At 36.2% G+C, this 11,991-nt stretch overlaps 1 protein-coding gene across 5 annotated transcripts; it reads left to right on the top strand.

Moving 5' to 3' along the window:
• Nucleotides 1-878: 878 nt before the first annotated feature.
• LOC129768912 (luc7-like protein 3) lies at nucleotides 879-11,229 on the top strand. 5 transcript variants are annotated; one of them, XR_008741764.1, is made up of 8 exons: nucleotides 879-1,249; nucleotides 1,315-1,677; nucleotides 1,751-1,956; nucleotides 2,013-2,141; nucleotides 8,249-8,373; nucleotides 8,441-8,991; nucleotides 9,051-9,125; nucleotides 9,179-11,229. XR_008741764.1 is itself a non-coding variant. In XM_055770855.1 (6 exons), the coding sequence occupies exons 1-6, from the start codon at nucleotides 1,148-1,150 to the stop codon at nucleotides 8,473-8,475; spliced, it is 960 nt and encodes a 319-aa protein (XP_055626830.1). In that variant the 5' UTR covers nucleotides 879-1,147; the 3' UTR covers nucleotides 8,476-11,229. The 5 variants fall into 5 exon arrangements, 1 of the variants encoding a protein (XP_055626830.1); XR_008741765.1 differs by lacking the exon at nucleotides 9,051-9,125 and having other exon boundaries at nucleotides 8,441-8,644; nucleotides 10,420-11,229; XR_008741762.1 differs by having other exon boundaries at nucleotides 9,051-11,229.
• Nucleotides 11,230-11,991: the final 762 nt, after the last annotated feature.

Below are 11,991 nucleotides of genomic sequence, written 5' to 3'. Positions count from 1 at the left end.
CTCATCACCAATGTAATGTCCAGAGAAATAAAGATACTTAACGCGTTAATAAAAATATTTATTATCTTCTTGTGTAACGCTTTTTGTCTCCACGATTACATAATTACAGTACTTATTTGTGTACCGCCTGATTTGAAGACGCATTTTCAATGAGTACTTATTCTGGCCTTCACAAAACACTTGACGTCAAACGACGAGTAGCGCAACGGACAGGACGCATAGATCATGTATAGAATCCATTCCATCTGATTATTTCATTTGGACTAGTAGCACACAATTGAGGGCCCTGAGTGATGATCTCATGATCATTCGCTTAGTAGCGGATATGCAAGCAATTAGGCATTAGGAAGACCCTCAGGACGGTTTGTTAGCGAAATTATTCTCCACGAATATTAGATGGAATTGGATTTAATTATTAAGGAAATAAGTAAATCCATGTTTTTTCCTGTTCTTTTGGTTCAATACCCATTGAATAGTGTATTTTTCGTTTTATCTGCAAATAGAAACTACTCAAATATGCAATCTAATCTAAACATACAATGATTATAAAAAATCGTCATTATAAAATTAGAACATTGGTAGATTTTATATTATTTTATATTTAAGATAAACTAGTTTATAAATTTTAATAAAAAATATCATTAAAAATAAAAAAATGCGCAAGAATTTATTCATCGGCCATTCAAAACATTTCAAAGATGTTAATTTCTTCCAAAATATTGGAATAAAAAAATTCAATAAACTCCCAATTATCGAACGACCGCATTGATGATCTAAAAAAATGTCACAATTTCTCTGAGTGCTAATCAACTGTGGCACTGCCATCAATTAGATTGTTTCTATTCACCTTGGAAGGAACGATTTTGATAACTTTGAGACAAAGGGTAAAAATCACGTCGCAATTCACTTGATAGTTCTTCGAATAGTGAAGAAAAATTCATAATTTATCCTGAATAGTTACAGAGGGGTCGTGAAAGATTTTCTAAATAGATCGTTTTTCTTGGAGCTACATTTCTCAGTTATTTTTTCACTGAATAGGTGTAATATTGTAGAGAAAATACGAGTTTTTATTTCGGCGTTTCGTCGCGAAGCAAAAAGTAGAGATAGTGGGAAGCCAAAAAATTGACAATTCGAGTGAATATCAATCATGGTGGACGTTGCCAGACAGTTGCTGGACGAGCTGATGGGAAGAAATCGAAATCTTGATCCATCGGTTAAAAACAAAGAATTGAATTGGGAGGATGAGGAGGTAAGTTCAATATTGAGAAGGCTAGGGGAGGATGAATTTTGTGAGCTTTTGTTCCGTACTTACAGTTTTGCACATATTTCATGGTAAAATTCTGTCCCCATGATTTGTTTGTCAATACGAGGGCCGATTTGGGTCAGTGTGGTAAATTGCACGACGAAGAGGCGAAGAAGCTGTTTGAAAACGCTAAGCCATCTCGAAAGAAAACCCAGTACGAAGAGGATTTTTTGCGGTTTTGCAGTAACATGATCAACGAAGTTGATCGCAAGATAGTCAAAGGAAAACAAAGATTGCTCCTGATGAATAGTAAGTTGGAAGGTCGGCCAGTTTCCAAGCAACAGGATCAAATTAATACGCTGACCGAAAAGATAAACAAGCTAGTACGTGAGGCTGAGGAAGCTGGAATTCGCGGGGATGTCGAGCAAGCACAGGTAAGAGTGTCATTTGTCATCTATAATCCGTTAATTATTCAAAATAACGTTTGCTTTATTTATTTGATCTCAGGGCCTCATGCAAATGTGCGATCAGCTGAAGGAGGAAAAAGATTCTCTGATAAAACAACACGAATCAAACGGTTGGTCTGTAACCGCAGAAATTGCTGCAGCCCAGGAAAAGCAGATGGAGGTTTGCAAGGTATGCGGTGCATTTCTCATTGTAGGTGATGCACAGCAGCGAATTGATGATCATCTTACTGGCAAACAACATTTAGGGTAAGCTCGTTGTGATTTGTACGTGCGCTTCGAAATTGACGAAACCTTATTTACAGTTATTCCAAACTTCGACAAGCTGTGGAAGAAATGATAGAGGCTAGAAAGAAAGGAACATCCAGAGTTGATGAAAGGCGACGAGACGATGATCGCAGACGGGAGAAAAAACGTGATGATCGCAGATCGAGGTAGGTTTTCATTAAAACTAGTGGCGTCTTGTCCATATGTGTACCTCGTGCACTGCACAGCCTGCACAGGTCGGACTCGATTATCCGGAGTATTGATTTTTTTTTTTTCACTCCAGATAATCGAATTCTCCGGATAATCGAGTCAAAAAAGTATTTTTTGTTTTTTGAATATAAAAGAGGAATTTGATTTTTGATTCATCCCCTTAAAGTCAGAAAACACCTTTCTCACATGAAAAAAATAAATTTATCCAGATTCTCTCAGAAGGTGATAGGCGATCATATTTGATGAAAAAAATCCTACGCACATGTTCGAATTTCAACAATGACAGAGTTATAGAACTTTTTTTCTGTTTCGGACTCTGTTGCCTCAAACTGGCTCTACACTAAAACGTACGCTACGGAGGACAACTATGTTGCCTTCATTTGAAAGATGAGAAAATTTAGTATAGGATGTAGTAGTGGAACATCTAAATTAGTGTATTTTAATAACATTTTGGAAGTGAAAAATTTAAAAGTTAATAATTTTTAATGTGTTATTATTACTTTTATCCTGAAAATTGTACTAATTGGATTGTTCCTATCAATTAAATTGAAGCTCTCAAACTCTACAATTTGTTTTTTGACACCCAAATTCTATCTTTCTTAATTTGGCGGCAATATCGATATAAAGAACTCCTGGTAAAAAATTAAGCAAAATCTCCAAAAATCACTATTTTCACCCCACTGTACATGTAATAGCCACTCTAATTTCACCTTAACGTTGAATGGTTACATTTCTTCTTGAAATAAGTCATATTTGAAATATAAAAAAAATATTTTTTTTTCCATACTGTATATAATCGAGTCTGACCTGTATCAAATGAAAGGGATTGACTAGTAGAACACAGTTATTTATTAAAAATGCAAATCCAAAATGGCCGCCACCACAAAGTGGCGCCAAATATATATTTTTTTTCAAAACCACATCAATATGGGTATCAAATGAAAGTGCTCGACTAGTAGAACATAGCAGATCGTGAAAAATTCAAATCCAAGATGGCCACAGTCCGCAAATAACTGATTACTTTTTAATGATTTCATTCAGCTTGCCCTGTTTGTATGTATGTTTGAGAGTTTGTAGGATTGCCCCACATTAATTGAAATTTGACCCCGTTCCTGATCACTGATTGTTCTGAAATTTGGAACATACTTTCAATTATACTGCCATTATAAAACTGCTTGAAAATTCGATTTGGCCGCCCCTAAAAAATGGCTGAATGGCTTGACTTGGAGAATAGACTACATTATGAACAACATAAATTAGAAAAGGTAACTACCACTAAATAGTCGACTATGTATTCTATGCATTCTATGCAATACAGGGAAACTTCGATATAGCGTACCCTCTTTATAACGTACACATTTTCAAAGTCCAAAGGAATAATTTTTTGAATAGTTTTTTTTACAACTGTTTTGTGATTGTTTTCTAAATGATTAAAATTTTAATCAACAGTACGAAGAGAAACATCATGAGAAAGGTTGGCTTCGTTTTTCAATTGAATTTATCCATTAACCTTACTCAAACAGCAACACAATAAAGTAATATAAGCTACGTTTCTGAGTTTTTTATTATGTTTCGATATAACGTACAATTCGATACAAAGTACAATTTTGAAAGTAAAATGTACGTTATATCGAAATTAAGTATTGTTATCAAATAAAATGATTTGACTAATATAAAACAGTAAATAATTAAAATTTTCCGAAGAAAGTTAGGTAAGAAATAAAAATTTAAAAAAAATTGAATGGTTTTATTGTAGAGATACCATTGTAGTATGCTAATGGTACAGATAATTTACTTAAAACAGCTTTTGAGGTTATACGGATTAATGTACTAAAAGCTAGAAAATAATTAGACAAGTAACAGTTAGTAGTTATCACATCCGTTCCTCCATTCATGTTTGTGTTGTTGATAATGTAGTGTATTCTCCAAGTCAAGCGATTCAGCCATTTTTTAGCGGCGGCCAAATTGAATTTTTCAAGATCATGGAATACGCAGTTTTATAATGGCAATAGAATTTAAGGTATGTTCCAAATTTCAGATCAATCAGTGATCAGGAACGGGGTCAAATTTCAATTAATGTGGGCAAATCCTACGAACACTCAAACATACATACAAACAGGGTAAGCTGAATGAAACCATTAAAAAGTAATCAGTTATTTGGGAATTGCGGCCATCTTGGATTTATATTTCTCATGATCTACTGTGTTCTACTAGTCAAGCCCTTTCATTTGATACCCATATTGAAGGGATTGCGGAAAAAAATGGCACCACATCTTGTGGTGACGTCCATCTTGGATTTGCATTTTTCATACATAACTGTATTCTACTAGTCAAGCCCTTTCATTTGATACCCATATTGATGGGGTTCTGACAAAATATGTAATCCACCATTTTGTTGTGGCCGCCATCTTGGATTTGCATTTTCTATAAATAACTGTGTTCTACTAGTCAAGCCCTTTCATTTGATACCCATATTGATGGGGTTTTGAAAAAATATATATGGCGCCATCTTGTGGTGGCGGCCTTCTTGGATTTGTATTTTTCATAAATACAGGGAAACTTCGACATAACGTACCCTCGTTATAACGTACCCTCGATATAACGTCACTCGATAGAACGTACATTTTACCTCGATATAACGTACACATTTCCAAAGTGTAGAGGAAAAAAAAATTCAATATTTTTTTCCTGATAGAACAATGAATTATCTGTATTGTGATGCTAAAACAAGTTTTGTACCTTCAATCAATCCCGAAATACAGCTGGTTTTGTGATTTCGGATTCTAAATGAATCAAGCTAACAGTAACAGTAATCAACAGTACGAAGGGAAACATCATGAGAAAGGCTGGCTTCGTCTTCTGATTGAAGTTATTCATTAACTTTACTTAAGCAGCAACACAATAATGTATTATAGACTACGTTTATGAGTTCTTTATTATGCTTCGATATAACGTACAATTTTGAAAGTGGAATGTACGTTATATCGAAGTTTACCTGTAACTGTATTCTACTAGTCAAGCCCTTTCATTTGATACCCATATTGGCTATTCAATATGGAATTATTATATAAATTATTCAAAATTTCCGAAAATCAAAAATAAAATTCTCCGGATAATCGAGTCTAAAATTCCGGATAATCGAATCCCGGATAATCGAGTCTCCGGATAATCGAGTCCGACCTATATTTCAAATTGAAAAAAAAATGAAGCGCCCCTACTATGCTTATTAGCCCAGACTATAATTCAATTAAAAAACGTGTGGAAAGTATGAAAAACAAAGCGTTCTTGATTGTCAAGGAAACGAACGGCATGAAACGAGGATGCAAAACATTGGTTTCTATTTCTATCACTTATTCTACGCTCTCCCAGCTCGCGCACTTTCATTTGTGCACGAGAATTACGTATCTCTACACGCGGATTGATGAAATTGTGTTGAAGCTCTGGTTAACTAAACTGCCAATGAGTTGGCAACAATTTCGTGCAGTGGAAGTTGTGCACAAGAGAAGAGAACGGTTGTGGGTTCAATCATGGACCAATACATTAGTGTCTGTTTCGTGCATATTTTTGCTTGCACGTGTAGGAGATTCTTGCTTCAGTTTCTCAATCGACGAATCTACGTTAGATTTACAACCAGGTGGCCCAGCGAGTAAAATTATGATGTTTGTTTGTTTTTGTTCGGAATTCGTTTGAATTAAAAAAAAACAGATTTTTTCTCCAAATTTCGCGGTTTTAAACATTCGTTCTACTCTGAAAAAACTAAAAAATCAGGTGCTTTCGTATTAGCGTCACCGGAGCCGAAATACAATAGATAGCATTTTTAATGTTCGCACTGGCATTCAAATATTATTTGTATTGTTGTTGCCTTGTTGTATGCAGTGTTTTGTCATTTGCCGACCCGCCGTCGGAAGCGGCGGCCTTTCGCAAACAAACCTGTGTTCCATCGATTGCCCGGTTATTTTGAAACATAGGAGACGATCCTTTAGTTAGGCATACGTTTGCCCAATTATTGCTTTGAAATATATCATTTATATTTCAGTGCAAAAATTAACCGGGCAAATGTATGCCGTCCTAACCTAGCCGTCCTAAGTTTGAAACGACTTGTGTTGAAAATGGTTAAAAAGTTACACGGAACTTTAATGCTACAGCTTACAACGCGGAGTGGCTATGTGTTTCAGAGACTAAAGTAAAGCTATTTTGTTGGCCTTGTTTGCTGTTTCAGAACCCAGCAGAAGACAGTGTGTGGAACAGAGTAGGATATGCAGATTTGAATCATCTATCTTTCGCTATAAAATCTCACTTAGCTATCAAAGAACACAGCATAATATGCCGCACGTTTGAGAAAACTCGTTGTGATGCGTTAGAATATACTGTTGAAGTCGCAAGAAACAAACATAACTCAATTGCGAAGAAGACATGAAAACCCTCATTGAATTAGTTTGTCTTCTCAGTTCACATGGGTTGAGCTTCCGAGGACACGATGAAACCATATCGTCTGTAAATAGAGGAAACTATAAGGACATGTGTAACTTTTTGGCTACGAAAGGTATGTCGTTTTCTGACTTCAAAATGCCACGGCAGTATTTTCTGGAAGATCGGCAACAATTCAGAATGTGTTGGTGGAAATTGTTGGATTCACCATGCAAGAGCAGATCGTGCAGGAAATAAAACAAGCTGATTTCGTTGCAGTAATGATCGACGAAATCACTGATATCTCTAGGAAATCTCAGTTGGCTACAACACTACGATATTGCTCGAACGATGGTGAGTAGTAATGATAAAATATAAGTTCAAAAACGCATGACCCTTTGACATTAGTCATGAATTAAACTTTTACAAGTATTCCCGTCGAAAGATTTGTGTTATTGAGAGAGGTTAGTAGTGAAAAGTCCGGTACAGTTTTAGCTAATCATGTCGTTAGTTTACTACAGCAATTTGGCGTATCACCTGCTAAGCTGGTTGCGCAAATATATGATGGAGTTTGAGTGATGTCAGTAGATAAAGGCGGAATCCAGGCGATCGCAAAGAAGTCGTTTCCAAACGCTGATTATATTCATTGTAAGGCGCATGTTCTCAATATTGTTTTGCTGCACTCTTGTACGAATAATTCAAAAACAAGGAAATGTTTTTTTCCCAAAGCGCGATTGCGAGTCGAAGAAATTGACATGTCAAATATCGACCGCATCCGAGACGAACTGAAAATGCGATTAGCTTATTCTAACAAGTAAAGCATTTTATTTGGAATTTGAGTTCTTCAACTCGGAGTTCCCCAAACAGCTGATAGATGATCTTTGTTGCCGATTCTCTAATTTTGACAAAGTGTAATAAAGAAATGAACTGCGAGTGTTATATACAAAGTTAGAATTTGACAAGAAGAAAATTTAGGAGATTATAAAAACACTAATCGATAGCAATCTTGACGATAATTTTTTGGAAATTATTTTCACGCAGGTAATACTAACGCTTCCATCAACCACAGCATCGGTCGAACTAAGGTTTTCTGGTCTTCGTAGACTGAAGACCTACTTAAGATCAACGATGAGAGAGAAACGAATTGGAAGGCTAATACTTGTGGCTATTGAAAACAAAATGCTTCTTGAAAACATAATTGACCGATTTGCCCATCGCACAGAACGAATAATTTCATTACTGTATCGTTAGAAGAAATTTAATTTAAAAAATAATTTGTCCAACAATGTAAAACAATGTAATATTATATTTGAGAAACATCCTATCATACTCCATTGCGCATCTAAACTTATGCAATGTTATATTGAATTTATATACAACATATATCAACTACGCACGACTATGAAAAATAGCTCAAATTTAAAATTAGACCCAGAAATGCTTGAGATACGATGAAAAACGAGATAGTTCAGCCAATCCATTAAAATTATTGCATAAAGAAAACAATATTCGAGCACTTATTAACTCCCATTTTGCAATTTTGAGTAAAAGTTTTGGGTCGCCGTGTTGGTGCACAACTAGTCAATTTACTCACGAGACGCCACTGATTAAAACATCATCAAGATAAGTCTCAATTTCAAACCGTTTTGTTTTCTAGAGAGCGTGATGATCGTTTTAAGCGCGATGATAGACGTCGTGACAGAAGGGATTACAAGGATCGGGATCATGAACGGTATGAGAAGCGTGAACGCGACCGTGACCGTGAGCATTATAATAAACGCGGTAAGTGATGTCTGAATCATAAACAGAAAGTCGTATTTACTCCAACGCTTTTTTTTAATCCGTTCAGCTGAACGCCACCGTAGTAGGAGCCGCAGTCATTGAAGGCGTACCTTCTGAGACCTTTTCAAAATATATATTGCTAAGCTGTTCGATTCATCTTGAGAGTAGAACCTTCTCTTCCCGCTTATGTTCATCAATGATTGTGAAAGAGGTATCCCAAGCTACACAAGTAATACTAGAATCCAATATTAATAATTCAGACATTCTCGAGGTAAGTCGGTTTGTACAATATCAAAATTTTAATCGATTTTTCTATTTAGTTTATTACCAAATGTGTCATGTCATAACATAACGAGTTAAGTTACAAAATTGAAATCTGCTCCAGTCGAAGCATTACACTTTAAAAAAATATTTTGCGAGAGGTTGCAGTTTTTTACTGGTCACCTTAGTCATCGGCAGGTCAGTGTTCTCAAGTAAAACAAAAACAACCGCATAATTTTGCAGGCAAATGTTTCAAATCTGTTTGCAAAGGCAATATCGACATGATTTTCCCGATGTATTGCACACATTCACGCACTGACGATGTCGTGATGGAGAATAGGACGATACGCGAAGCAGGTATACTCTCTAGTATAGTCCTTGAATCTGTGTCGACTAAAAAGAGCCCGAAAATAAAGTATTTTTCAGTTCTTGTTTTCGCTGAAGATTTCCGGCTGATAAAGGCAGTTCGAACTAAGATAACATTTGGCAAGGTATTCACAATGTCGTAAGCTTTTGCAGTAGACATTCACTATTGAACTTATAGTTTTCGTATAACCACTGTTGGGGCAAAGTGAGCCGAGTTTCCCCATAAACTGTTTGGATGAATTTTATTTGATCGCACGGTCGTATGTTTTTGGGATTGCCACATGAGGAATGTGTTCAAAAGGTACATTGACGAAAAAATTGTTTAAGATAATGAGACTTTGTTTAGAAACTTCCACTTGCCATCGGGTCCACTGACAAGTACGCAATCAAGGAAGAATATCTGCCTTCCTTCATTCAACGTCCATGTTTGCACCGTTTTACCACAAGGCGGTACTTGATACAAACAGGTATTCTTCATTTTTGTAATTTCTAAATTTATCGGCGAATCTGATGCCTCGATGAATCTGTAAAACATCGGTTCTGGGTTGCCTTTGGGGTTTTTATCAGGTTGAACACTCTGCATTAGGAAACATTCGTTGTGTATTGGAAGCATCCCTGGAAGAGAATATTGTAATAGACCATGTGACACGTATTCATCAAAAGTTGATTGTCATTAGCGGAGGTAATTGAATTGTTGATCGTACCTTAAATCCATTGTTGTGTTCGTTTCATTCAGGGTCAAATGGCTGTACCGAGCTAAAACCATGTTGCTTGTCTTTAAATTACTGCTGAGTCTGAAACTGAGGTAAATGAATCGTTCTCTTTATATTATTCGTTGACACGTCGAATCGAATTGCTGCTTATTGAAAAGTGTATCCTGTGCCCTCTGCAAGTTTACAGACACTTTCTTGGAGGCGCTGTTTGTTATATCGTACGCGTGTAAAAGGTATTTAGAATAAATAAAACATAACAAATATATAGCTGGTAAGGCTCAACGCGAATGTGAATGCAAACTGCCATACTCGTACTCACCGAATCACGTTCCATGTTACGAAAGACAGAGTCAGAATAAAACATTTATTGAAACATTATCTTCGACAAAAGGTATTTATTAAGCACTAATAAGAATCATTTCAGTTCATGTATTATTTTAAACAATGTTTATATATCCACGAATGCAAAAGCAAATGGATAGAAAAGTATTGCATTTACTCGATTCGTTCCCTGACTAAATGCATGTCTGACTTATTGTGTTTGGCGGCCGAACACTGTGAAAAAAGACGGCAGAATTATGCGATCATGTAAATACTTTTCAATTCATTCGTCAAGTTACCAACGCTGGAATTGGATCCATACAAATTTGACTACCCTTACTGCATCTCTATCACGTTTGTTTTGTTTTGCTTTTGCTCTTTCCAGAATTGCTGTTTCCTTCACCGCAGTGGTTTTAACATCAAATTGCGTTACGTTTCGTAGAGTCGTAAAGTATATTCACTCACACACGCGTATATCATATATCGTAAACAGCACAAGTCCGATTTATAGCGAACAGTCTGTTTGCGATAATAGTGCAAACTCAGTAAATCATATACGACCATGGCGCTGTCCACGTATCAAAAAAAAAATGACAGACAAATTGCTCCCGCAGGACACATTCAACAGGTACCGTGTGTTTAAATCATCCCTACTATTAACTATAACATGTTGCAGTGTATATCTTAAGCGCAATATATATAAGACATTTTAAGAACAATTGAAGAGCACTCGGTGAAAATCTATTGGTATCCAATAAGCACAGACAGCATAGATATTTATACCGATGTTTGTGGCTCATAAACAGCAGCTAAACATAAACCGCCCCATTGGGTTTCTCGTGAAAATGTTTTTGTTTTCCTCGTGCGTTAATTCTATCAGTTCAATGCTGTTTTTGAATTCTCAATTTCCTACCAATAAAAAATGAATCTTATGTCACGTGAGTCAAGGAATAAATTTTGCAATCAGTGATAAACCATGAAACAAATGTGTATAAAAAACAACTTATAAAATGAACTTAATTTTAGAACTACACATTGGACTCAATTTGACGTAGTAGTAGCGAACACAATTAAATTACATACTTTTTAGAAAATATACTTTCGAGATAGTTACTGATGATTACCGTACTGCAGGAAAAAGCAGTTCATGGCGGAATTATCAGTTCTATTTGAATAAATTCACTATATAATCCAAGCGTATATTCTATTGTTTGTACCTGATGACGGCCCTCTAACTGTAGTAACCAAAAATACAAAGCTGGGGGTATTTCTTAGAGTGACTACTACCGATAACAAGAATGATGTTGTCCTGAACCACGGGTTTTTTCAAGAGCGCTACAATAGTTTTTTTTTAAATAAAACAAAAACATATCGACGAAATTCTTTATTATTGGTTTTCAATAAATCGATTGTTAAATTCGCTGTGTGGTTTGTGGCGCCGTCCTGTTGTAAGCCACATATTGTACAAGTCCAAATCATCCAATTCGGGCCAAAAATATTTGGTTATCATTTAGCGGTAGCGATTTCCATTCACAGTAACGTGCCGGTCTTGATCATCACGGAAGAAGTACGGCCCAATAGGGCCGCCGAACCACAAACCGCATCACCATAATTTTTTCGGAGTGCAATGGTGACTCATGGAGTACGTGTGGATTGCTGCCTGACCAATAACGCATATTTTGCTTATTGACGAAGCCATTCAGCCAGAAATGAGCCTCATCGCTGAAGATGATTTTTCGATGAAAATCCGGATCATTTTCAAGTTGTTGCTCAGCCCAATTCTCGAACATGCTTCTGGTGGTCAAGCGGCTCCAGCTCTTGCGTCAATTTGATCTTGTAAGGATGTAGGCCAAGATCTTTTCGCGAAATTCGCCACAATGACGTCACAGACATGCCCAACGTTTAAGAACGACGTGTGAGAGACGGATTTGGGTCTTCCTCAATTGATGCTCTAGCG

The sequence above is a fragment of the Toxorhynchites rutilus genome, chromosome 2 (genome assembly GCF_029784135.1).
Source record: "Toxorhynchites rutilus septentrionalis strain SRP chromosome 2, ASM2978413v1, whole genome shotgun sequence".
NCBI lineage: Eukaryota > Metazoa > Arthropoda > Insecta > Diptera > Culicidae > Toxorhynchites > Toxorhynchites rutilus.
The sequence above is the reverse complement of the archived record's forward strand: the minus strand, read 5'-3'. Positions and strand labels throughout refer to the sequence as shown.

Excerpts from the sequence above, each read along its gene's own strand:
- LOC129768912 (XM_055770855.1), top strand. The coding sequence starts at position 1,148 with ATGGTGGACGTTGCCAGACAGTTGCTGGACGAGCTGATGGGAAGAAAT. Across the intron at positions 1,250-1,314 it reads TGAATTGGGAGGATGAGGAG|TTTTGCACATATTTCATGGT; the intron begins GTAAGTTCAATA and ends CCGTACTTACAG. Across the intron at positions 1,678-1,750 it reads GGGATGTCGAGCAAGCACAG|GGCCTCATGCAAATGTGCGA; the intron begins GTAAGAGTGTCA and ends ATTTGATCTCAG.